At 33.4% G+C, this 23,499-nt stretch overlaps 3 protein-coding genes across 5 annotated transcripts in view; 1 reads left to right on the forward strand and 2 right to left on the reverse strand.

Annotated features, from left to right (window-relative positions):
• The window catches only part of LOC105177677 (LOB domain-containing protein 36), a gene marked incomplete in the record, with an annotated part of 2,347 nt that extends 1,932 nt beyond the window's left edge, over positions 1 to 415 (forward strand). The window contains 1 exon segment of the mRNA XM_020698923.1: positions 1 to 415. Coding sequence (XP_020554582.1) covers positions 1 to 364 — 364 coding nt within the window.
• LOC105177678 (myb family transcription factor EFM) lies at positions 6,872 to 8,979 on the reverse strand. Of its 2 annotated transcripts, none has more exons than XM_011100912.2 (5): positions 8,488 to 8,979; positions 8,168 to 8,385; positions 7,710 to 8,049; positions 7,497 to 7,577; positions 6,872 to 7,390 (listed from the first exon to the last, which is right to left on the reverse strand). In XM_011100912.2, the coding sequence occupies exons 1-5, from the start codon at positions 8,717 to 8,719 to the stop codon at positions 7,305 to 7,307; spliced, it is 957 nt and encodes a 318-aa protein (XP_011099214.1). In that variant the 5' UTR covers positions 8,720 to 8,979; the 3' UTR covers positions 6,872 to 7,304. The 2 variants fall into 2 exon arrangements, with proteins under 2 accessions (XP_011099214.1, XP_011099213.1); XM_011100911.2 differs by having other exon boundaries at positions 7,501 to 7,577; positions 8,488 to 8,970.
• On the reverse strand, positions 17,436 to 22,656 carry LOC105177679 (upstream activation factor subunit spp27). Of its 2 annotated transcripts, none has more exons than XM_011100913.2 (6): positions 22,234 to 22,656; positions 20,765 to 20,876; positions 20,496 to 20,670; positions 19,547 to 19,603; positions 18,788 to 18,963; positions 17,436 to 18,025 (listed from the first exon to the last, which is right to left on the reverse strand). In XM_011100913.2, exons 1-6 carry the CDS (start codon positions 22,563 to 22,565, stop codon positions 17,900 to 17,902), a joined length of 978 nt encoding a protein of 325 aa, XP_011099215.1. In that variant the 5' UTR covers positions 22,566 to 22,656; the 3' UTR covers positions 17,436 to 17,899. The 2 variants fall into 2 exon arrangements, with proteins under 2 accessions (XP_011099215.1, XP_011099216.1); XM_011100914.2 differs by having other exon boundaries at positions 19,547 to 19,600; positions 22,234 to 22,655.

Raw genomic sequence — 23,499 nt, forward strand, 5'->3', positions numbered from 1 at the left:
CGCCACAGGATTCAATCAGATACCGGCGGCTGCAGGCGCTGCCATGCAGCCTTCTTTGGCCTTGGGCAGTTCATACGAAACCCTTCCGTACCATCATATTCAACAGCATGGAAATGTGCAGGAGCATTCACAAACTCAATCTCATACGCATTCTCATCATCCGCACGGGCACCAGCTTCCGCTTCAGCCTCACGAGCTTCTGCTGCAGCAGCAGCAGCAGCAACAGAATGTTTCAACTCACCATCAGCAGCAGCAGCAGCAGCAGACGCAGCAGCAATTAGGTCAACCGCAGCCCTCACACTCACAACAGCAGCCTCCGAGAGCTAAGAGCGAGGAGGGCAGAAGCATTGGTCCGTCGTGTTAATTTAGCATTTTTGTCAAAAACTTCAAAAGCTCACCTGCCCTCTGAGCTTTATTCTTTAAACAAAATTTTCATCCAGGTAAACTTCCTCTGTTCCCACTTTTGTCTCTTTCGCCCACTTCTATTTTCGCCCGCAATGTATTTTCTTTGGATTGTTTGCCTTTTTCTTGCAATGCCCTTTTTACTTCTCACACGGTCCACCTCAGAGTCGATGGATAATTACTGTCGCATTAAATGCTGGGGGAGATATGTTGGTTCTTAGTATGAATAGGGTTATTTTCTTGCTGAAGGCAGAAGAAAGCAAAATTTACTATCTGTCCAGTACGGGCCGGGGTTGGTTATTCGAATTGTTGTCTTGTCACTGCCCCAGACATGTCACTGTTGAATAATCATAACTCAAAACCTATAAAACCCTAAGTCGCCTCTTCATGTAGTAAGTACCTCCACCTTCTCCTTGGTCTTTGCATTTCGTGGGGGATGCAGTACTGGGTCCAGATATAGGTAGCATCTTCCTTTTGCAGAAACAGTAGTAATAGAAATATGCAGTTAGTAGTACAATAAATGTGTCAAACCATATTTTAATGCTCAAACTATCATATATGCTGCCGATCACTAGAAAAGGAATTCGTAAGTGAGTCTATTATGCTACTTCACATTCCTGATCCCTACTCTATGATTTGCTCATACGGTCACGTCTAGAAATTGAAAGAACCTCCTGAAAGTATTTTGTGGTTTTAGATTCTATCGGATTTTCTTTTTCTATTTCCATTTCCAATTTGTTTGGTGATAGGGGATTAACTAGACTTTCTCACTTATCAATTAGGCTAAAGGATTTATTCCAACTTGGTGAACTTAACGATGGGTGTGGTTGAGACTTGAGAAGGGTTAAACGGACTGCACCTTTTTTCCAGTAATATAGTACTCTATTATCATTTAAATACACGGTCCAGTCCTCTATGATTAGCTGGAGGAATGGACAAGTCGGGCCATGCATAATAGTTGATAAATTAACTGTATCATGCTGTATTCTTACATCTACTGCTATTGCACACTTGTTTTCCTTGCAACTACTTTTTAAATGATAATTATTTGTCAAAATTGTCGTCATCGTCTTCTTTTATTTTTTTAATACTCGACATGCCTAATCTACATTCTTAACTTATCTTAGCTTTTAACCTTAGGAAGTTTTATCGGATCACTTGTCTAAGTTGATGGATAGAGGATGGTGATGCTTGAACTTGCATGTTGTTTTATTAGTATTTTCATTTTTCCCTATTCTGGCTCCTCAATGGAGCACTAGATTTCCGTAATCTTTGCTGCTTGATTTTAATTTTAACGATGACATAATATAGAATTAAGTTGTTGAAATATATACTTTTGTGCTAGATCTGAGTCCCTGGTGTTCAATTAATGCTCCCACCACTTAACCGCATGCAACATATATATATATATATATATATACACTTAAGAAACACTGTCTTATTAGATAAATAGTAGCAGAATATTCTTATTTTCAGTCAAGAGAGAGAGAGAGAGAGAGAGAGAGAGAAAGAGATGATTCATCTTCTAATAGTTTTTCTCTACCATACTTGGTATTTCTTTTTTTGGCAGCAAATTTTAGGCCGGAGGTAGCGCGAGTACAAAGAAGAAGGAGAGTGGGACTCATAAGGGAGTTGAGAGAGAGAGAGAGAGAGAAATCTTGGAGTTTTCACATGTACGTAAGTTATCAGTTTTCTTTTCTTCCTTTGTATGGGACTCTGAAGGAGACAATTTCAAATGTAGGAGGAGCGTTGATTTCAACAATACTGTTCTCTTTTGTTTTTTCTTTCTTCCTTCTTCACATTACCTATAAGTTTACTTGTTTTCGCCGGCATCCCCCCCAACAATATACATATATCTGATATAAATCTCCCCATATTATTAAAGAATATCTTTTCTTCAAAGTCCAGTAGTAGTATATTATTACCATCCAGTTCACACCCAAAAGTCTTCTCCTTGGAATTAGAGCAATGCATTAGAGGGCTTTCCTCTCATTTTATTCCCACTAATATTATTGGAACAACACACACATATATATATATTAAGCATAAATGTAATATTGTACTTAATAGTTGTATCGAGGGGAATTAACTCTGTAATTTTTAGATTATTGCTTTTACCCTTTATAATTAATTAGTTACAGCACTCATGATGACATTTTTATGACTCTTTAATTGATTAACAGTGTCAATTTGGATGATGAGAGCAAAAATTGAAATACAGGCTAGCACAGCAATATATCTGGTGTACGTATTTCTAGAGAGTCGCAATCAGATTGTGGGAATGCGTGTACACACTCAAAAAGAATTTATATAAACATATACATATATAAGTAAAGTGGTGGATGCAAAAGCATTATAAAAACTGTAGGGTCCAAGAAATTAAAGATAATGAGACTTATAGCGTCCATGTGAAGGATTTATTCCTTGATGATTCAGATGGTTGACCCTCTCTTTATATAACATCACCTTAATTAATACTTTATTTTTCTAAGGCTCAAATACACTTTGCCCTTTTAAATTATTCATCATTTAATAATTATATCTCTAATTAATAAATATAATATTTAATTCATCACAATTAATTTTTTAGATAATATTACCCCTATATTATATATATTTAGTTTAAGATTTTTTTTATAGTAATCTTGCATTCTAAATTTAATTAAAAAAATATCTTTTATTTATAGCAAAATAAAATATCAATAGCGAGTTAAATAGTTCAAATTTTTCTTTTTTTTTTATAAATTCAAAGTTAACTAACGAATGGATACAATAAATATACAAAAAAATTCATGAAAAGATTTTATTAATTTGGTGATAAAATTAAGTTATTAACTATTTATTCTTTTAGATAAAAATGAATAATTAAATATCACTTTCTTAACATATTTTCTTTAGAAAAATATTATAAAATATATTTATTTAAACACCAATTTTTTTAACATATTTTCTTTAAAAGATATGATGAAATATATTTATTCATTTTTTTCTACAAATATTCAATTTTTGGTTAAGCCTATATATATATATATATATATATATATATTTATCAATTCTTTTTAAGAAGCATATAGGAGTTGTTGGTTATATTATATTTATCGTGTATCTACTATATATTCATAAATATTAATTTATACTCTACTTTTTATGTAAATTCTTTACTTATTAAGAAAATAATTAAGAAATAATTTGGAGATGATTTAATGTGCAAAATACCAAAATATATTGAAAATAATTGTTCAAGGCATGAGGGGTATTTTTGTGCAAATAAGGGGGTAAGAGTAATATTTATTAGTTTAAAGGGGGTAAATATTATATGACGAATAGTTCAGGACCATACTGTACTTTACCCTTTTCCTAATTTACAAATTCCATAATTATAAATATACTTTAAATTATACTCCCATTCTATACATAAACATGATTGGAATCTCCTAACTCGTACTAGACCCTATTTTCTTTATCACTTTTATTTTTCTCCACATTCCAAAATAAGCTATACTATATAATACACATCTCTACATACAACATAAAATTTTGTAATTATTAACACACTGTATTTTTTTTCTTTTATTCAATATGTATGTATGGCGTAAATAAAATAATTTCTCCAATTCCTTAATTATACGGCAAGTTTATACATATATATGTATGGAATATTGATTTTCTTACCTATCAATATGTCTGTGGGCTGGAAGTTTTTGTTATGAATGAAAGTAGGAAAAGTATTGGTAAAATGTAGCCATCAATTGTGTGGCACCTCAACACGTCAAGTTGTGAAATTGGGCAATAAGTGAGGAGAGGGAAGAAAGAGCCTTTCTTAATTTCTTGCATAGATCAATTTAATCTAATTATTAAGGATCAGTAGTAGTTTTGGAATCATGTAATAATGGAAACTTATATGTTTTTTTTACCTATAATTCATATTACAGAAAATGAAAGGTTTTGGAGTATTCTCTAATTAGTCAAAATTTGAGTACCACCTTCCCTTCATAAACAGTTCCCAACAGTTTACAATTTATAATTAAGGTATGCTGATTCTATTATTTTATGCTAACGATGAATGGTGAAATTCAAAATTGGATATAACTTGTTGAAAAAGACAACCCAAGGGGTGTAAGTCTATCTATTTTCATTCTATATGGGGCTAATTGGAAATTTAACATTTTACCAGGGCTGGATTGATATTTTTAACCTAGTGTAGGGAGGGTGGGCATTTTGGTCTAGAAATGAAAATGAGGAGCACAGAGTTGAACAGAAGAAGGAAGCAGAGGGACAAAAAGAATTATACACATCTGAGCACACCCCATAAATGCCCTCATTTCGCTTTCAATCTGCATTCCCACTCTCTTGTTAACGTCCCAACAAACCTACCTTCTGCTACTCAAAAACTTGAAATTAATTCAAATATTTATTCCTAAATCTTCTCACCACCAATAACAAATACTCAAAACAAGACAAAAAATATCTAACATAATAAGTGAATGCGGAAACTCAAGAATTCAACCCCAAATACAAATATGTTCTAATGCTTCGCGTCTCACATTTCTTTGTATTAGAATCTTGGATGTATGTGTAGAAAAAATTCAAAATGAAAATTTAATGCACACCCAGAACGATGATGAAAGAAGGGTTTAAGAGCGTGTTTTGATGAGTTTCTAAGTTTTTGGAAATATTTTTCTAAATGTGAAGAGTTTACAAGATACTATATAGTGTTTTATAATTTTACTTTTTAAAACAAAAAAAAGATATCAGAACTTATAAGCTCTTTCCAATAGAATAAAGATTTTTTGATTTATTTTAAAATTTTTAACAAGCTCCTTCACTTTTAATCATATTAAAAACAATATTATGTATACTAACGTTTTGTAAGTTTTATAATTTTATTTTATTCAAAACACTTTATAAATTTATTTTTTAATAAAATTGAATATCTTATAAAACTATATGAATTTGTAAAATACTTTAAATGAATTTAATCCAAAACCCTCTAATTGCATGAATATATATATATATATATATAGAAAGAAACATCAATTTTAATGCCATTAAAGTAATATTGTGATTGGATGAGTATTGAATGCAGATTAATTTCATGGAATTTAATACTAAAAATATGGTTTGAGTTATAAGAGTATAGTGAATTTAGTAAAAGTTGGAAAATGGAGAGAATGAATGGTGCTGGGCTCAATTGATTAAAGCCCACTGATTTTCAGAAGGGGCCTCCCCAGTTAAATGATCATGGCCCACCATCATTCAAACATACTCATTTTTTAATTGTTTTCATATTATCACAAAATAAACATCTATGTTTCAGACTAATTCAGAAGATCAGGAAACTCCACCCCACTACACCCTAACATATTAGCAATAACGTGGTAAAAATATTAGACCTAAATCTATGTTACAAAGAATATGAAAATTAAACAAATTCAACTGAGAAATAGGAAAATTCAAATAAATTAGTAGGATCAATAAGTAGTTGAAATAAATGAATTTCATTGCAAATGGTGAGCCCTAATGACGAAAGCTGTAAAGGGTTAGATTCTCTTCAAAAAGGCAAATGTATTTTGAAATTCTACTGACTAACCAAGCATTAAAACTATTGTGTTTTTGAAATTCTGTCGATTCACACACTAAAAAAGATATCCGTCTCTTGTTCCACATTACTATTTTTACTAAGTGCCAAGAAAATTTTAAATTAAATAATAAAAAAAGAGCACTAAAACAATTTTAGGCTGGAAATAATCATGTATTAATTTGATTGATCCTATATATATATATATATAATTGTCTATATTTAGCAGGTGTTGAGAAACCATTGATTTAAGTACAATATTCTAACAACTCATGTATTAAATATTGGTCCTGAATGATGTATAATTATGACAAACCATGCGGATATGATCCCCTAAGGGCAACAATACACATGCCTGTTACTTGCAACTTCAAAATTAGGGTTTGCACGACACATATTCTGTAGAGAAAGAGTGATAATCTCTTTTTTTTATATTGCATAAAAATAAGACAGGTATATATATATATATATATATATATACATGGATCCATGCATGCATAAAAACAAGATCGATTGTGAAATTAAAAGATTCAAGTACGACATAAGTTAATACGCTTCAAGAAGATTTAACTGCATATAATTAATACGAGAAGCATAAAACAAAAAAATAAAATTAAATGAGAAGTATGATATATAATAGTCCAAAATCAAGAAAATGCAAATATTTCTAAGTCATCGATGCCCCCTATATATATATATATATGGCTAATGCCAGCAGAGGAGATAAAATTAAGAGCAACATATATAAATTCAGAAATTAACACAATATATTGATTGATGAATGATTTAAAATACCGACATACATATATATATAGATAATACGCAGATCGAACATCAACTGCACGGTAATTACTACAAATTCAATTGATTTTAACTTGAACATATATAATATGTTCGACTCTATAATTAATTAAATTATTATGTAAAGTTACAATTCATGAAACCTTACTTGATTTATAGAGTTTCTAATATAAATCTTAAAAATAGCAAATTAAGGATGTCAGTCTAAGTTAATCACATAATAAAATCCGAGAAACCATCCCTCATAAAATCCTCCCACCAACATTCTCTAATGTCTATATACCATAGTTATAATTATTTGATGAAATTTTTGTATTATGATTCTCCTATACTCTATCTGCAAAATTCCGCTGTTTCCAACCTCCTAAACACATCGCTCCGCCGGCCGTCCCCTTAGCTTTCGCACTTGTCGTCCTCATCTTCTTCCATGCTATCACCGCCAATGGCTGAACCCGAACCACGTTTAGCCGACCCTCCAAGATTCAAATGGTCTTGCGGGGAGCCAGAATGCGCAACCATTTGCTTATTCGGCAACTCTTGTGCCACCCACGAGAAATCCCTCGTCCCGCCCGATGTGCTTGGCAGCTTCCTGATGTGAAGCCTGTATTTCTGAAACCACACACAACAAACACTTCAAATCAATTATGTGCCACATTTATGAATCAAACATGGATCATATGAACTAATCAAAGAGTGTGATTGCTTTCGTGAGTACCTACCTGCAGATGGCTTTTAACCTCATCATTGGTCAGCCCATCCACTTTCATCAGTTCCCTGATCTGCTTCGGTGTCGCGGCTGCAAATAGGCACATCAAAGATTTGAAATCAACAAGAAATATACAACTCAGAAATGGTCTCAAAATTAACCAAGTGAAAAACGATTGTTTTGAGTTTCAAGATTACACGAAAGGTTAAAAGGAATAGATACTTTGTGCTCCGCCAAGGTGTTGGAGGGCATCGACGAAGCGCTTGTGCAGTTCTGGGGACCAGCAGCGCCTCTGTTTCCTCTGCTGCAGTTGTGGCCGAAGGAAAGCAGACGGCTCCTTCACACTGATGAGATCCGGTGATTCCGATTCCAATTCCAATTCAGCCACTGGAATTGACAGTGACAGACCACCATTTACTGCTGAAGCTGAATCCCTTTTCTGTTCCTTTATTGACAAACCAGGTGCTTTCTTAAATGGCAGAAATGCCCCTCCACTGTTCTTGATATTATTACATCCTTGGAACTGGCTGTCAATTCCACTGCCCTCCTCTTCTTGATGCCTCTGAGATTTAAAATCAAGAACAATTTTCACATGGGGAATAAGGGTTTTATGGAAATTTCCATGAAAGAGTCCCAGAAATTATTTAAATGGAAAGAGGGGGTTAGGAGAAAGAATTAACTGATCTGAGGGACAAAACAGAGTCTTGATTTTCATAGTGAACAGGGGTGCTCCACAACTGAACAGAACTCATCCAGTTCTTCTTCTCACTGAAGTCAGTTGACAGTTTTGCCCTTCCTCCCCCCTCAGAATCACCCTTCAGCGGTATGAATTCCTCCATCACTGGCCCCATTTCTCTTCCCTTCCACCGCAAGCTCTCCTTCTTCAGTGTCTCGATTGCTGCAACAACAGAACAAAACCCGTGAAAAAAATTTACAAAAGGTACCCAAAGATGAAATCTTTTTTCATGAAAAACGCGAGAGAGAGAGAGAGAGAAGTGACCATCTCTCAAGAGCTGCATGCAGTGAGGAAGCTCACGTTTGAAAGCATCCACCTTTCTCATTTCTTCTTCCAATGAATGGACATAGAAATCCAACTTGGATGATTTCTTGGAAAAATCATGCATCATTGACACTTCTGTCAGAATATCAGAAATGGTTTTTGGGACAAAAATTGAGCCCACATCCAAATTCAGTTGCCTTGAATTCTCACCCATTTTTTTCTCGAAACCCATGAATGAAAATATATATTATTCTGTCTCTGGGTGTCTTAATCTTACATCGCCCAGATAAACAAAACATGCATGGAGGTTGTGAGGGGTCCTGATTTATATAGATGTACAGTGAGAGTGTAAAAGCGAATGGAGGGGCAGAAGAGGGAAATACAAAAAGTATGAGAGGGAGTGAGTGATTCTTCTCGAATAAAGAGATTCGATGAGTTTTATGTTGTGAATTCATTCGCACATTCGTTTCGTCGCATAATTTGGTGAGGAAAACTTTTGTAATGTGGTAAGTGTTCTTGAGTGTTTGCTTAGTCAAATTTGACATGTTAGTAATAATGGAATCTTTTTGACTATATTTGGGGTTCTTTCACAATTATCTCTTTATAAAGGACCAATCCTTGATTTTCCAGTTTTTCAAGATTTCCCAAAAGGGCAGGAATATGGAGGGCACACATTAACCCACCCAAAAGATCTGATGAGGAGAAACTTGTCTTTTCACTAAAAATGAGTCATAATTTGATAAGAAACAACTTTTTAACTTTTGGGTTTTTTGCCCCATGTTCATATGAATTAGTAAAACTTTATTTGAGATTAAAGTGATCAGATTCTTTGTAATATTTACACTTTCAACAACTGCCTGTAATGAAATCAGTTCCCTTTTTCTCTTCTTCTTCTTCTTCTTCTTCTTTTTTTTTTTTTTTTTTTTTGAGAAATTAATGAAATCAGTTTCAGAAATGATCCTTATGGATGTGACTGAAAGAGGGAAACTTTATCTGGGATTATGCTCAATTTTTATCTTCACTTTGTTGAATAGGATTACAGCATTTATGCTCAAGGGATTGCATCATCTCATTGTCATTGATGATTGATGATTCACTAGATATATATGTGGTAAATTATAGGGATAGAATCAGACTTATTCATTTTTTCAAAGTCTCATCCCTTGAATTTAATTTGGATGACCAAAAAATAAAAAGAATGGAGAAAATTTTATAGTCAAATTGAATTTTTGGTCTTGTTTAGAATTATTGGTAAGTGGAATAATAGCAAATATTTGATGTGGTTCTTGGACAGGAATGTAATTAATGAAGTTTCTTGTTGCTTTTTAGATGTCAAGAATCTCTAGATCATCACAAATACAAATAGTCATTGATTTCAAGTTACATTTTGTAACTTTGTATATGCATAGAATATATAAATCAAGTCAAGAATTTTCCCTTATTGATATTATCTAACTCGACTCAAATAGTCATTGGTGGTATGTATTAGTTTGATTTTACTATTCACTTTTCGCAAACAAATCGTATTAATAAGTCGAGTTATGTAGATATGCTTTGTAATAATTTCTGAATTCTATTAGTCTCTGTGCAGATTCGTTAAACTTATCTTTTCCTTATTGTACTTTAATTCACATCGTTTTCGTTAGACTTTGGGTATATAACGGACAATTAAAATAAATAATCATTGTCTGGAATGTATGACATCCATATCTGTAATATAGTAGGTTGGAAGATTATAAAATTAATTACTTTGTCGCTACATTTAGTCTTATACCACGTATACTTACAGTCGTTCCCAAAAAATAAATACTTATTGTTTTAATTAGTAATTTATTTACATAATAGTATTTTGCAAAAGAATTTGGCCCCATGGAAATACAAATGCCAAGATTTGTGTGAAATTTCTATGATTTCTTGAAAATGCATATGTAGCTATATATGGTGAAATAAATCAATTAAGAGATTAATTTTATTGATGAGATATTAACATTTCCGACTTCAGGGGTGCAACTTCTTACATACATCATATGTACCACATTAAACCCTAGTAATTTAGCAGATCGGTATAAATTTTTTACTATTGACAAGACAACCTTTTATTTTGGTATGAAAATATCGAATGCAGACAAGTATATTCTCGCTTAAACTCATAGTAACCGAAAGATCCACTTTTAAGTATTTGGCTGTAGTAGAAATACAAACTGGGTTTGGCATCTTGTACACATACATAGGTGCGTTTCTCGTGAACCTCTGTTGTGCTTCGTAGGAATGCTGACAAAGAAAATAGATTCCACTTACAGATAAATTGTTTTTATTATAACTCAAAACTATTTTAAATTTTAATTTTTTCTTTCAAAATAAGTTCAAAACGACTAGACTTTTAACAGTACGGCATGAATTGAGTTCGAACAGTTGATAATTTCCATGTTTAATATACTGAATTAACTTCCAAGCTATACAATTATAGAAGTTATGAAAACTTAATATGTTTATGCATTACAATAATAGACATGTAAAACATTTTTCAATAGATAATCATATAGGTAGAAAAACAAAATAAGAGCAAATATAGCATAACACTATGGAATATTTTAGAAAATTTTCAACAAATACTACTTATCTATATTGAGAAAACAAATATCAAATCTCCATATCTCACAAGTACAAAACTATTCTTGGAGATCTTCTCTTTTTTTCTTTTTTTCTTTTTTTTTTCCTGTAAGATCAGACATTTCAACCACCACCCCATCCCCACCCCACAAAAAAGAAAGACTTTATTAAACATGACAAGGAATCAAACATTTTCCTTAACAAGTAACATAACACTTAATTTATGAACTCTTGACTTTTTTTATATATAAAAAAGAAAAGAAGAAGAAAAATCATTGATGCAAAATGCCATATTTATGAGGAATTTTTGTGACACAAGAAAAGATTCCTTGAGCATAGGTATAGTTTGGAAGCGTAAGTTGGAGAGTTGAGAATCCCATAATTTTCCTTAATAGTGGATCTCCATAGCATAAGAATCTCCGAATAATATATTGAACCATCCAAACAAGAATTATAAACCCCACCAGCAATATATTGCCACGGATTTTTGTACAATAGAGTGGTCTGAGATTCTTGCAATTTCTTTTTCTTCTGTTACAACTAATTACATTATCAGAATAATTTTCCTTCCAAAATTTTCACAACCCTAAATTGTACTATTCTCCAATATATATATTATTATCAATTTTATAACTAAAAGGGACTATATATATATATATATATTATTTATATATTTTGGGTTTGAGGATAAATTAATTTATTTAAAGGCATATGACAAGATTACTATTATATATATGATGATGAGTCAGAATTATATCATAGCTGACTCCTTTTATTCTTTACCCCCTAGAGTTTAATAAGTATAATTTAAATGCCATAATCATAAACATTCATGTATTTATTTTTGGTCTTGCAGAACACATGAATATGCATTAGTTTCTTTCACAATCCCACCAATGACAAACTTCCCATTAGTTTTGTTGGCTTTGCAAATGAATCCATACGCCAATAACCTCTTAACGTAGTTAAAACTGAGGTCTCATGACTTAGTTCGAACTTCTGAATTTGAGACATATTGGATATGTGGGTGCTTGTTTCAGACTTTTAGTTGCTCAATTTATACAAACATTAATGTAATGATATAACTACCCAATTCTATCTCATAAACAAAAAATAAAAATAAAAAATACAGTTCTTACCAACTAGTTTGTTAGAGAATGATCATTGATGCGATAGTTCAAGTGGGACGAAAAATATCTTCCTTGTAAGACTACAGATCGATATAGGGTCAAATCAATTTAAATATGAACTCGTTGAGACTGTGAGGATGAGTTTAATGTTTGAATAGTGGTCATTATAGTTCAAAGCAAACGTTCGACCATGGTACATGACTTCTATGATCATGTTTGATAATGATTACTACGTTGTTTGTAATTTTGCCTTACAATTATCAATCATTTTTTTTTTTTGAAAAAAAAAAACAAATAATTTAGCAACCCTTTGCTATGATCCTAACACAAGAGATATTATTGAACCTAAGTTGTCATGAGAATGAATTGGAGTGGTGAATAAATTTGAAGTAGAGAAATAGTAGTAGGTTTGTTTAGTGTAATGCAAATCCACATCTTTTAGTTAGGGATAAGATTCTTTGATTATGGATGGAGTTGGGCCCCAAAAGTGGCCTATGGCCTATAAGGTTACCAACAATTAAAAGATGCTCATTTTTGTTTTATACTTTAGGCCATTTTTTTTAGAAATAATCCCACACTTTATGAAATAATCATTCTTAGCCTCATATCATATATATATTTGTTGCATTTTTGTTTCTTATTATTAAAATCCTTTTAATGTAATGGACATGTGCAAAGCACGTGGCCATTAAATAGATAAAGAGGTTTTAAAGAGACGAGCATAACGTGTAATGCATGTGTTGCTGCTAAGTTTTAAGAAACAAAAACTTAACAAAACTAAAATTCAAATGAAGAAAATTCCCAATTTTCTATGCCTAAAACAAGATAGCATATGTTGTTGGGAATTTTCAAGTTAATAATTATTACAATTCCGAAGATTAAAGAACACAAAAAATCAGCTCATTTCCAAATTCAAAACCTTACCAATTCAGATTTGTTACGACCGACCTGATCAATTTTCCTTAATCCAAATATAACCTGAAGCTATTTATTTATTTTTTAAATTTTTGTTCAAATTTAAATTCGTCCATCCAAATAAACTTAAAATTATAATAACTATCGAGGTTTTAAAGATATATATATATATATATATATATATATATAAAAGAGAATTCAGATAGATAACATATAACTAAATTAATGTTCATATATATGAAATATAAGGTTTTCTTTACTCCAAAGGCTAAAAAGTGAGATTTAAAAATGGACGGCACATTGATTCATATTCCAACGGCTTACACATCTCAAAGCATCCCAAACAAATCCTTTCCCTCACCCAAAAAATAAACATACAAACAGACAGCTATATATATATATATATATATATATGTAAATACATAAAAAAATTATAACCTAAACGAGATTTTATCAGATCGAAACTAATTACATAACAAATATAATACATTTATCGTGTAATTAATGTACAATTAAAAAATAAATAAATATGATATACGTGCGACTGAATTGATTCAGAGCTCACATATATATATATATATATATATATCCAAGTTATATATATGGGTTGTGGCAATAGGATGTGAGAAATGATTCTGGCTTAGCATAATCGGATGGCTGCCAATGATTCTTCCTTTTTCTATACACCAATGGACCTAAAGTGCTCTTTTATTCATCAATTGAAAACAGTAATTTAAATTCTATTTTCTGTTTTCCAAATGAAAAGGCAGACTTCAACTTGCACAGGATTTAAATATTACTAAACTTGTTATTGAAACTGAGTGTATGATGAGCAGCCCTCATCTTCATTGCAACATCCCTCAACTCAGACAACTAATTCCGCTACTAATAATGTTTTTTATGTTTGTTGGAAAGTGTTGTTTACGCCGATATTACCAACTATGTATGTAGGAATCCATCAAACTCTCTGTACCTTATTTTTTGTCTAATGTATCTTTTATATTAAAAAAAAAAAAAAAACAGACCACCACTTAAATGTTGGTTGCTTCATATGATAATACACAAGTCCACTTAAACTTTATTCCTTTTTTTCCCAAAAGAAGCTTTGCCCAATACATGTAATGTTGACTAATTACATTAAAGTTTATTTGATTTAATTATATAGTATTAATTAATTAAGCTCGAATTTATACATACATATATATATATATATGTTATCTTGATTGACCTTGCATTAATTGCATCACCACAAATTTAAAAACTCCTAGCAGCTCCTTATAGCATCAAGAGCATGTCAAAAATGTTGGCCGAAATTGTACTTTTAGAATTCATCACTTTTAGTCAAATGCTTTGTGATATTTTTAAAATAGTTTCAAAATTGAAAAAATTCGACCCATTTAATCTTATGCTTTATGAAATTTTCAAAATAATTCCAAAATTAGAAAAACTCAATACATTTAATTTCATAAATCTCGTAAAGCAGAAGACTAAATATGTCGAGTTTTCTCAATTTTAAAATCAATTTGAAAATTCGATAAAGAATAAGACAAAATGTGTTGATTTTTTTTTAATTATGGGGACATATTTCGAAAATCATGTAAAATAAAGAATTAAAAATGTTGAATCCCCTATCATATGAAACTAAAAATGTAGTTTTGCCGTCCAAATTTGGCTGCGTGTTCGTGTCGTGATAGGGGCTACTTGTTCTAACATGGTACATTGGAATTGGATAGTTTCGGCACTATGAGGTTTTCTGTGCAAAGCAGCAGTATGTAGTAGGCAGTAGGGAGTGCACAGGGAGGTTACGACGTCTTGCACTCGTGAATCGTCCGGAACACAAACTACACATTCTAAGAACGGTGATGCATGGTCCTGGATGTGCCTAGACAGACATGTCGCGGGCAGTATGCGGCGGTCGAACGGTCTGTGCCCTAAGTTGTGCAATAGCATGGCGTCTTTAGATGAACAAGTCGACACACACTACACAGGAATATCGTTTATTGTTGCCTTCAGTTCTCATAGCAAAAGTTGCACATTTTCACGTCACATGCAATCTTGGCTTCTTTGTATAATATATTTAGGATCGTGGATTTCTCGTAATGGTGTTGCTGCTTTATGTTTAGTATAGCGTGGGTGCAACGACCTGTATTTAATTGTTCAAAAAGAAAAAAAAAACAAGTTTGTCTGAGGATTGTGAGTGAAAGCAGACGGGTTGCGCGGTGAACAGAAGTTTTGGTCTAGGTAAGAGTTCCACAGCATCAGATCTAATCCCCGTAAGAAGGTTCCAATAAAGAAACTGATAAAATTCCAAATATTCGTAATCCTGATTAATGTTACTATATTCGTCTTCCTACCTCAGGTTCATACATAAGCTACAGGTGCTGCAGCAGCATCGATCCCTCAATTCCTAACGTAAAAAATATATTCTTCCCCGTCCCGTAGAAAGAATGGTTCGAAAGCATAATTTGAAGCAAAAATGAAGACGGATAATCTTCAAAATTTCGTCGAAAGCAGAATATTTTCTGCATACCACCACCAATGGCACAGAATTTCCCATAAATCTTTTCAGTGAATTCTTAACCCAAGAACCCGTCCTCTATGATGATTCACAATCCACTAGGAAGCAGACAACACGATAAGTCCAAAACGACATATCCACAAGTAAAGAGCCCAAGAGAAAAAAAAAAGGATGAGATTCATCAAATATTTGATTTTCAAACACTATCAATTCTCCATACAATAAAGCAGTGGTCTATGATCCCAATTGTGGGGATCCTTCGCCTTTGATTCCCCTGTGCCTGCTCTTTTATGGGAAAGCTACGTGTTTTCCACTTTGCATCTGCTTCTTGTCAAATTCAGAGAACAAAACCAGTGTTCCAACTTATTCACGGCAACAACGGAATTCTGTACTCATCTGTGCGCAGACACAGACCGTTTGATGGTACTCGACTTCCATACTGCATTAAACAATCACGAGTAGCTATAAATTGCGGACAGAATCTATTGTCACGGTCGGTGTGTCACACCAACTTCTCTGCTGACAGTGTGTGGCTCCAAAAGAATTCCCTTGCCCACAACCTGTTTTCCTTTTTCTCTCTTTCAATCAACATACTCATCTTATGTTGACAGTGGCTAAGTCCAAAGATTCACCAAAGAATTGATCCATTAGTAATGGTCACTAAGAATCATAAACCATCTTTCCAGCCTTTCAAGAAATATATTCACTATATCAGTATCAAGGAGAAGTACATCTGCAAGAAGACCACGTCTATTTATTCTTGCTTCTCAGGTAAGCACAGTGCCCAGCCTGGAAGCTAATGATTCTACCTCAACTTCAAAGATAATGGTTGAGAACCTTTTCCTATTCATATGTGCAAGATATTTCCGAAACCTACTAATTACATTCCACCCAAGCAAAGAACGACGTTGATCATGAGATACAAGGTGAGTAAAACCACATCCTAATAAGCAACTGCCTCCCTACCCCAGTTAACACCCCAAACATGAGCCCCCAGTGAGAAATAAGATCTACAAAGGAAGGGAAACAAAAGGATGAGTGGTCGAGTTGTTCTTCCGATTTCAATAAGCAGAAGATCAAATTGAAGACACAAGACATGGGTAAGAAAAAGGCAAGCTGAAATTGTAATAAACATACTTCATGTGCGCAAGTTTTGGATTTTGTTATTTCTGCAAGCAACTATAAGTTAAAAGTACTCGTTTTTCCAATAACAAGAAATCCTTTAAAATTTCTGGTTGCCAATCTATAGGTTCCAGTGAGCATAAAGTGCAGCCCAACTGCTTAATAGAACTATAGGAAACAAGACCAGCATGCTCTCAACAACTGATGTCAGTTAAGAAACCCGGAACTTGCAGGCTGAAAAAAAAAGGTATAAGAGCATTGCAGTTCCCTTTAATATAAGATACACAACTGTACAGTGGAAATGGTCGAAGCACGGGCTGACTGATTAGATAGAAACCAATGATATTGGGGGTGAAGAGTTCAAGAAAAAGGTTCCAATTTGTTCCAACATCAATAACAATGATTTGCTAATATTGAATAGACTTGCACTATCAAGTCGAAGCCCTACGAATTATTCATGCAACTGCAAGAGCAATCTTATAAAATTCAAACAGATATCATTGTTTATGTGCCTTCAAATGAAATTCAAACAGATATCATTGTTTTGTGTGCCTTCAGATGAAAATATAGGATTTAACCGGTAGACATTTGAAACTGGTTCCAAACAAACTAGAGAAGCTCATAAAAATGCGAAAAGATAACACGGCAATAGGAACAAAGCAAACCTCCAAAATTTTTATAACACAGTCGAGGATTCTATTCCACGCTTGAAACCAAAATCGTGGTTTTTAACAAACATGACCTACATTCCACAATGGATCCTACAAAATACCTTACTATCTATACAGTACTACAAGTCAGCAACTCCAACCTTCTCCACAATACTCTTCTGTGCTGAAGCCTCCTCCAATTCCAGAAGAAACGCAAAAAAGTGAAATGATAATAAATATCCAGATTTAACTCGCATTGTCATTAGCTTGGTTAATTAGCACTGGAGAAGTTACAAGATGGCATGTCAGAAAGTTGACTGGAAATTTAGATGTTTTTTCTTTCCCAGTTTTTTTTTTTTTTATGCTACCATAAGGAACAAAGAGGACAGCCTATACAGCATCTTCACTGAACATTGAAAAAAATTCCAGTGCAACTGGGAACTCATTAGAAGCAAATCATTACCAAGTCACTGTTCTGTCTTTACAAGATGAGCAGTTAGGAGCTTCGCCACAGTAAATCCACAGAAGGTGTCTACATTAAACAGTTCTTTCAGCTTCTCGTCGCATATTATTTGCCTTTTGTCCGATGGGTCCTTCAAGAAAAGGAAAGAACAGAGTGAGCAAAGTTGAAATTGCAGAGACTGTGTATATAGGTTAAAATATTTTTCTCTTCCACGATAACCCAGAAAAACAACAGCTAGGGGTCTGCTTTCCCTCACCCTTTATTTGGATAACCAATTATTCACATAGTGAAATCAATACCATTTAGGATTTCATAGGGTTTGAGGAATGCCTGGGCAAGGGTCAGTTTGGGGTGAATCATTGTCATGATGAGGCATTGCTCAGTTACGTCACTATCTTAGTGCAGTTACAAGAACCAGATCTAGACTACATAGATCATTTAAGGTGATACATAGTATAAAACTTCAAAGACAATATTAGCCAGTATCTAGTGGTACAGGAAAAATCTAGTTTGCACTAAATTAGTTTTAGCAGTGATATTGAGGCATAATGAATAGAAATAAGTTGGACGAATAGAAAGAAATGCACTCTGATTACTTGAGTGACCACCCGCATTCATCCGACATTAACAATTTACAAGTTAAAGAACAGAAAACTTAGAAACTGTTATAGTGTGGAGTAGGATTTGTATTCAACACCTGGTTCTCAGTAAAATTTGGCAGATTCCAGTTAAGCCTCAATTAGCTAATTACATGTGAAACTTTTTATCTTGCCACAGTTATTTTGGAACTTATTCCATCAAGATAATTAAACTAGCTTCAAACAAGATGCTCATTAATATATACAGCATACTAATGAAGTTTCAACTGTGGTTTTTTGCTGTCATTACAAACCTGCAAGTTGTTTAGCTTGATGTATTCCCAAATCCTCTTAACAACATTGGACCTAGGTAGTGCACTTTCTCCTGTGCCAAGGAACTTCGCTAAAGCATCAGAAAGTTTCACAGGAGCAAGAAAAGCTGAATTTCCAGCCCTCTGCCGCTTTTCTTTTCTCTTTGGCTCATCTTGATCTGATATAAATGGAATAAGAGACTTTTCACAAAGAGTTCAGAAACATTAAAAATAAAATGACAAGATAAACGAACAACGGCATTGATTTGCTTCCTCCTACTTTATGTAATAAGAATATGTTTTACACAAAAAAGAAAAGGAAGCATGCAGGAATAACATCTCCTCCTGTATACCTTTCCCTCTCTAATTGTTTTCCTTTTTCCTTTTAGGTGACATGTCAAGAGCTACAAGCCAAAACCCATTCCACAAAGCTTTTCTGATTCTTCACGAACAAGGAGATTTTTATAAAGGGTACGGGGTTTCTGAGCCATAATTACTGGTGAAAGATGGAATGTGGAGAGAACCACTATCCAAATAATCCCCTTCCCTCACTCCCACAATAGGTGCCCTACCGATGTATTAGAAATGATACCCTGGGACGGATGTAAAGCTAAACAAATCGCTTCTGCTCCAAGGAATTATTTCAAAATTAGACATCGCCATTGCAGGAAACTAACATGCCAAGGAAATCACTCAAAAGGAACAAGTAATTTATCAGCCAAGGAAGAACATAGCATCATAAGGCTCAATATAGAATTCCACCTTCATCTCTCTCTTGCTTCCGCTGTTTCTCCTTTGGGGCAGAATTTGTTGAAGCTGCTTGATTTCAAAGACATTTCATCAAAAAAATAAGAGATTTTGCCTGAATAAGACAGCTAAAAATCAAATCTAATACATATTTAGCATAAGTGTCCTCATGGAGAGTAACTTGCCACAAAATAAGAAGCTTTACATTATTCGACTCAGTATGTTCAGAATTTGCTGCCTATATACATGTGAACATAAATGGAGAGCAAAAGACGAGCAAACTTCCTTGCATGTATAAGAATGAAACTTAGTTGAACGAATATCATATATTCAAAATCAATGCACGAAACGTGGTACAGCTACAAAAGTGGCACTTAAGCTCAGACTGAGGATTCCAATTGGAATCAGACGGTGTCATAGTGTTCCTCACAGCACTGTTTCATAAACAGTTTATATATCAAATGTAAGCTCATCAGACAACAGATAAAGGACTCCTCAACAGTGTTATCACAGTTTTTATTCAGCCAAAATTCACAAGAACTTCATAAGATAATATCCATGATTTTATAAATCTTTCACCTGTATATTTTCCACTCTAAGAACTGCAAGTATTTTTTAGTGGTCAGTCCAATAGTCAGTGTAAATGACTCCTATGAAATTAACTAACCAGATCAGAACAGATGACAACAGATTTTATTTAGAACCCCTTTCTTGGGTCATCATTATATGATTCACTGAGTACCAGCATCCCTAAAAAAACAATGCATAGAATAAAACACCAGCACCTTCTTAAAAAAAAAAAAAAAGAAGAAACAAAAAAATGCTCGTCCCTAAAAGAAAATTCTACAGCCAATGAAATCCATATAAAGCTACACTGTCACATATAAAAAGAAAGACAATGGAAGGCAGAATAACTGTTCAAAATGAGTAAATGTTTAGGGTCCTCAGACCCCAGAAACCATACCACCATCAGAATCCAGGGGCCATATGTGCTTTGCCAGGGCCTTGTTCATTTGGAACATATCTATGGTATCTACACCAAAAAGGTTACGCAGCGTATCATCACAAACGATATTCCGCCTATTGGACGGATCTTGCAAATTATTCTCTCTAATATAACTCCACAGTTGCTTTACTACCTGTTTATAAAATAGAGAGCAGTTATATTATCCTGGAAATTTTACTCCAAACAGACTACTTGATAAATTAGAAACCAGTATAAGTTTGTACTACCTCAGTCCGAGCCAATTCAGGTACTCCTGTAAATTTCTGAAGCTCTGGAGAAAGGCTGCATAACTTGGTAAATCCTCCACCTCTTTTCTTGACCTCCTTCTTCTTTCTAGATCTAACAAGATGGAGTAAATGTGTAAGGTTTCATATGCAAAAGAATGCAGTTAAAACCAAAAATGCCAAGTGACATCAGTTGCCATGTTGACTCATAACTTATATGATGAATTATAGGGGCATGGAAGGCTAGGATCAGCCATGTTGCATGGAAGGCAAGGACTGAGCTTACTTGAATGAGAAAATTACATGACTTTGCAATCGTTAGATCCTCAGTGTTGTGAATATTCCAACCCAACCCAATAGAGATGTTCACTGCAAACTTTACTCTTATTTTGTTAAATTGCTGAACCCATCCCACTATTCTCGCTAGACTGTGTAGAATTTACAGTCAAGTTGTCAATTCTCTAGAAAGGCGTAGAATGCTAGCTTCCTAACTTCTTAAAACAATTGAAATAGAATATAAACTAGCAGTGTTTGTAAGTAAGGTATAAGCCTCTTCTCTAAATTATATACCCGGCAGGGTATTCTCATAAGCGAATTTTGGGGCGACAAACTGTTGCTAAAAGATATTCTCTGTTCAAATATAAGTAGATACTTTAGACATGCATTCACTCCAGAGGTTGCCACACACCTACATTTTATTCTAACCCAGCATACTGTTATGTATTCTGCCAGGGTAAAGATAGTTTATAACTAGTGGGGACCAACTGTCCTACTAAACCGAACAAAGAAATTCTGCAATTTAGTTTTATTAGTCAAATTTATTTACCAATAAAATGTAAGACAAAAATTGTTAAAGCTAAAAGCACATTCATTCAATTTCATCTCATTGGCTAAATTCACAGATATCAGACCTTCAAATTTGGAGTTAACTAAAAATCACAAAACTTTCTATTACACTGGTCAAATGCTAACTCAAGTAGCTTTGATCATGTTATGGCAAGGTACGGATACAGACAAGACTTAGAGCACTAAGATAAACACAGATGCTACCAAAATGCTAAAATTGACAAAGTAATCAACCAGAGTCCCAAGTGAACAAAGTTTAAATGAAGTACTCTAAGGCTAAGCTGCAAACCGAAAGAGATTTAGAAAAACCGACAGCTTAATGCATGTAAGGAACCAAGTTAACCAATTAAGCTCATAACCTGCAACCAAAAAAGGAAAGAAAAATCACATGGACGCGAAAATTCCCAGGCACGTAACTTGAATTAAATAAATTCTGCCCCATACTTAACAAAATTTCACCGAGTCCCGAATATTTGTAAACATAAATTTAATCTGACACAACAGTCTGATAAGCGTAGAACAAATTAAACAGGTTATCTCAAATATTTAGTAACGCGTGTCGTCAGAATGACAAAATCCAAAAATTACAAACGCAAAAGACAAAATAGAAAAATCATGAGACCAACCGTTTCTTAGTGGAGGATTTAGAGTTACTAGCGGCAGTTGGGTCTTCTTCTTCCTCCTCCTCTTCTTCCTCCTCTTCTTCCTCCATCACTTCTCCCACTCCTTCATCAGCCTCTCCTTCGTCATTAATCTCCTCCCCATTATCGTCTGCATTTTCGAATTGGCTTTGCATGTAAACATCGACCTGCTCTCTAATAAACCCCTTTCTATCCGACAAATCGATGCCGAAATCTTCCTCGAGCCGTCGGCGCACGATAGCAGTGGTGGTCGTGTTGAGGTCGGACGTACTCAGGAATTCTCGCAGCCGCTCGATCAGCTCCGTATCCGATACCATTTTCCTTTTTCCTCCGGTTCGTGCAGTTAGCTCTGTTGTGTTTCTCTCGGTAATGTTTAGGTTTGAAAATGGGAATGTGTGGTAGAATGCCGGTTTTATGTGGGTTTTAATTTTTCAAGCTTTTGGGGTTTGGAAGGGAAGGCAGGGCTATTTTTGGAAATTCACTTTGGGGAGTTGTTAACAAGACAGGCCCTCTATCCTCATGGATAACTTCTTCACTTGTATTTTTCTTTTTATTATTTTTTATTAGTAAAATAAATAACACACAATCATATTATAAATTTATCTATTTTTACATTATTATTTATGCAAACAAAATCTCAAATTTTAAATGTAAATACCATCATTCCATTTATAACAAATATAGTATGGTTTAATTAATAAATTATTAACTATACTCATTTTTTTTCATATAAAAATGAGAACTCCTAATTTTCAATACAAACAATTATGTGGAAATCATTCTTTAAAAAAAATCCTAATTTTAATACAAATAATTACGTGGAAATCATTCTTTTCTTTAAAAAAAAGTTATCATTTAAGCTTTCTATAATTTAATAAATTGTAAACTATATAAGGTCGTGTTTGGTAAAACAAAAAGGGATTGTTACCTCCATTGATATGTTGCTTAGTAGATAATTAATTTCATATCTTTTTGTCGAAATACTTGATAATTACTCTAAACACTTTTAATATAATGAGATCAATATGTACTTTGCAAGTTTATAACAATTTATTTAAATTAAAAGATACGGACAATTTTTTTATTTGCTTTTACCAATGCATGCACCCATCAACACACGTTGCCGATAAGTTTTAACCCAACATCTCCACAATGAAATATTGAACCCAATTATTGAAGTGTTTCCCATGGGATATGTGGATAAATTTTTATTGAAGTCGTTTCTTTTAATTTGTTTTGTTCATTTATATT

This window comes from Sesamum indicum, linkage group LG15, assembly GCF_000512975.1.
Source record: "Sesamum indicum cultivar Zhongzhi No. 13 linkage group LG15, S_indicum_v1.0, whole genome shotgun sequence".
NCBI lineage: Eukaryota > Viridiplantae > Streptophyta > Magnoliopsida > Lamiales > Pedaliaceae > Sesamum > Sesamum indicum.